Source organism: Ziziphus jujuba, chromosome 12 (genome assembly GCF_031755915.1).
Source record: "Ziziphus jujuba cultivar Dongzao chromosome 12, ASM3175591v1".
In the NCBI taxonomy this organism is placed as follows: Eukaryota; Viridiplantae; Streptophyta; class Magnoliopsida; order Rosales; family Rhamnaceae; genus Ziziphus; species Ziziphus jujuba.
In genome coordinates this window covers 24452062-24456164 of record NC_083390.1, presented here as the reverse complement: position 1 = coordinate 24456164, position 4103 = coordinate 24452062, and the positions used below count along the sequence as shown (strand labels likewise).

At 31.3% G+C, this 4103-nt stretch overlaps 1 protein-coding gene across 1 annotated transcript; it reads right to left on the bottom strand.

The window, feature by feature from the left end:
• Window positions 1–1051: 1051 nt before the first annotated feature.
• Window positions 1052–2413, bottom strand: LOC132800172 (lignin-forming anionic peroxidase-like). The gene is made up of 3 exons (XM_060813196.1): window positions 2168–2413; window positions 1869–2060; window positions 1052–1763 (listed from the first exon to the last, which is right to left on the bottom strand). Exons 1-3 carry the CDS (start codon window positions 2411–2413, stop codon window positions 1203–1205), a joined length of 999 nt encoding a protein of 332 aa, XP_060669179.1. The 3' UTR covers window positions 1052–1202.
• Between the last annotated feature and the right edge of the window lie 1690 nt (window positions 2414–4103).

Sequence of the window (4103 nt, the reverse complement as noted above, 5' to 3'; positions counted from 1 at the left end):
TAGCTAGAAAAATTTTGTTAATAAAATTTGCCGATAGAGTTAGATATTTCAGTGTTTCAAAAAAAGAAAAAAAAGAGTTAGATATTTCAGAAAAAAAAAAAAAAATAAGGATAAGCTTAGACGTGATACGTTGCTTTTCCTTCCCTGTAGATGGTAGGCACCACGTGCACCGAATCGAAGACCACCAACTTTTGTCCTTTGGAAATTCTTTTTTAAGTAATTGGAAGCTTTTATTTATTTGCTTATCTTTTGGTGGAATAATTATGCGAGGGCTTGATTGTATCTCATCTAACTTTTTTATTTGGGCCTTTAAGCTTTTTTTTTTTTTTAACCAACTTTATACTTGAATAATTAATTAGATTTATATGTATATACAAGAATATATTTGCACAAATAAAAGGATTGCAAATAAAATTAATATTTTTGCACATTATCTATAATAATTTTAAAATAAATCCATCTTAACATGTTTTGTTGACTCAAGAAACACAAGTTTTATTTATTTATTTTATTTTCTTTAATTTGAATGCGGTGAAAGGTTATGAAATCATAAACATTCTCTAAGAAAACAATGATTAATTTGTCTCTGCAGTGTTTCCAAAACGACCAAAAAAAAAAAATATATTGAATGTTGAACCAATATTAAAAGAAACTTTAATTTTCTTTTTTGTACGTCGGAAGTAATTAACATGATTAAATCAAAAAACAATATCATTTATCTAGTTGACACTTGACACCATCAGCAAAGTACAAATCCTTCTTATCCGCAGAAGAAAAATTCAGACTTTAACTATTGCATTGCAGGATACTTTAATTACTTTAATGCTACATTTACTCTATTAGAAAAAATATTTTGGTTGAAGTAAATTGAATTTAAAATGTTTTGAAGAAGATCCTTTTTAATTTAACCGAGTCGAGTTCTTGAAGTAATTGTTGTCCAATGTATTATTTGGTAGAATGGGGAAAAAAAAAACACGTTTATTAATTAAAATATAATGAACACACTTGAATCACACAATTGTTTTTTTTTTTTTCTTTTTTTTTTGGGGACAATTGGATAAAACTGCAAATACAAATTAATGACAAACGTTTGTGTTTGTTCTTTATTAAAAACATATAAGTCCAATGCTAATTATCTTTCAACAAAAGAACATATATTTCTTAAGAAGACATCAAAGAATGAAAGAATGTAGTCACAAATTTTAGCTGACAGCACTGCAAACCCTTCTAATCTGCCCAGCAGAACCAGTGAGAGGCTCAATATCTCCCATCCTAACCATTGCAGCAGCAAAATCAGCCCTGAATCTAGCAGAGTTCTTGCTATACTCGGATACGATGCTGTCTGTTGATCCTCCACTGAACAGAACCTGATCAGATTGAAGAAGACCCTTCTTCTGAATCAAGTTCTTGAAGTAATTGTTGTCGAATGAATTGGGCGTTACCAATTCAAGGGGTGCCAAATTGCTACTGCCTTGGGTTACAGCAGCAGGACAACGGCTTCTTCGAGAACGAGCAAAGCTAGCATTGATATCGCTGGTATTGCTGTAAATCCTGTTACGGAAAGTGAAGCATTGAGCTTGTCCAATTGTATGTGCTCCTGATAATGCAACCATGTCTCTTGCGCTTAGGCCTTTGCCACCAAATCTAGATATAAGTCTGTCAAGGCTCTCTGTGAAACCAGGAAGATCGGTATTGGCCACATCTGGATATGCTCTTGGTGAATCTCTTCTTCCAAGTTTCACTGTCCACGATGGGCCACTTACCTGTATAAATTAAATTTTTACATTAATTTAATAATTAATTGGAATATCTTATAATATAGTTTTTCATTTTTGATATGATGAGGTTGGATTTTAATTGCTACTTACAGCAAGTGAAGCCTCACGTGCTGCAACTGCAAGGACATCAGCACAAGATACAACTCCAGGGCATATTTTCTCAACTTTAGCTTTTGCATCTTCTATGAGTTCGTAACCTCTTGCGGAATTCCTATTAGGCAATGCGTTCTTTTCACTTGTGAATGTGGAAGAGTCATCAAGTAAGATTGATGCATCACAGCCCTACGAAAAACCAAGAACATATTCATACAAACTATACTAATTAATTATATGTTTGTCAAAAATATATACCATACTAATTAAGCATCTACATAGTGTATTTGAAGTACCTTAACGAAACAGTCATGGAAATGAAGGCGAATGAGGGATGCTGCCATTCGACGCTCTCGGGAAATTGCTGACCGAATGGAGCTTCGAATGGTGCTAATTGCATTGGGACAGGTTTTGTCATAAAACCTGGAAGACAATGTAGCTTCACAAGTTGTAGTGAAATGCAAAACCAACAGCAAACATAGAGCAGCACTAACAAATGTAAAAGAAATAGTGCTCTTAGAGTTCCACTTCATTGAAGCCATTCTTTATGTTTCTATAGCTACTAAATAAGTTCCCCAAAGGAAGCACTAACTCTGAAAACTTAATTTGAATGGATATCAAGAGGAAAAAATGTGTGAATATGTTGGAGAAAAAGCTATTAGGGACTATCTTCTATATATACCAGAGCTGTGTAGCAGAGTAGGTTAATTTGGGATTTTTCGTGGAAGATTAATAAATAATATATCAATCCGTTTGCGATGTTATTACCCAAAAAAAGAAAAAATCAATCTGTGTGCGATGTGTGACCGGTTCTGGATCTTCTTTGGCTGCCACATGCATAAATGGCGTGCGAGAATTTACTATACATGTATTATAAAATTAAAATAAGGTAAAAGATATATATATATATATAATAATTCCATTTGCAATTATATATACACACACACTATAGGAGGCTAAATTTGGTTTTTGGCTAATTGTGAATAAAGAGAGAATTATGATCCCCAAAACTATTTATTTTACATTATATTTATCGTTGACCCTATTGGTAATTAGCGAGAGCTATAGCTAGTTCTCTTTGATTTGATTTCTAGATGAGGTACGTTTGGTAATTAAGAAAAGCAGCCCATGTTTTCTCGTTTTCCACCTTAGTTTTGCAACCAAATAATACGAAAAATATATATTCTAATATTGTCAAACAAGAGTAGAATTAAGCAGAGATTAATAGGGAAATTCATATAAATAACTGTATTTTTTATTTATGTTTTTAAGAAAAATGCTAATACTCTTATTCATTTTCGATCATGGAATTATAATTTAAGTTTCATATATATATATATATATATAAATTCTCCTATTGAAAATAAGAGTTGCATTGCGTAAAGCATTTATGTAATTTGTATATGTATAATCATTTTCATAAATACTTTGATTTTTAAAATCAAAATATCTTTATTTCATAAGATTAGAATACAGTACAAATATTTCTCTTTCTAGGAGATTGATCAATTGTAATACACATAAATTATATATATATATATATATATATATAGATTGTGCTCACGCGAACTCATCCCTTGACATTTTACTAAGTCTGACAACTAAATTGAACTCTTCGCACAGGATGTCTAGTCTAGATTCTAATTATTTGAGCAGACGTAGTTCTGATGCACGCCAACCTCTTTAAAAATGTTTCTTTTAATCATGTGATATAATCCAACTCTTATTTAACGAGTCCCCTCTATCCGCCACCACCCACCGAACCCACCCCCCCCCCCCCCCCCCCAAAAAAAACAAAAAAAAAGGTATAGAAAAAGAAAAATGATTAAACAATTTTATGATTGGTTGCACCGCATTCATAGCTAGATTTAGCTCAAGACCGTGGTCATAACTAATTATAAATTTATAATATGTTGTCCTTCAACAACGATACAAAAACAAAAAAATAAATAAAAAATAAAAAAAAAACAATAAATCCAATTCATTGGCCATCATTTTTGACGTTCGGAGTTTTCTGGGATAGTGTGGACAAATCAATTCATGTACAAATCAATTATGTAAAACTATGTTATAAATTTACCTTCGGAGTTCTAATACTCAGATTCATGAGAAACGAAATTAATTTTATGATATATATATATATATGGTAGCTGTATAGTATAGATATACATATTTTTTAAAATACAAACATTAATAAAGATGATTTTTCAAAAAACTACCTTCTTAATTGAT

Excerpts from the sequence above, each read along its gene's own strand:
- LOC132800172 (XM_060813196.1), bottom strand. The coding sequence starts at position 2,413 with ATGGCTTCAATGAAGTGGAACTCTAAGAGCACTATTTCTTTTACATTT. Across the intron at positions 2,061-2,167 it reads TCCATGACTGTTTCGTTAAG|GGCTGTGATGCATCAATCTT; the intron begins GTACTTCAAATA and ends GGTTTTTCGTAG. Across the intron at positions 1,764-1,868 it reads CACGTGAGGCTTCACTTGCT|GTAAGTGGCCCATCGTGGAC; the intron begins GTAAGTAGCAAT and ends TAATTTATACAG.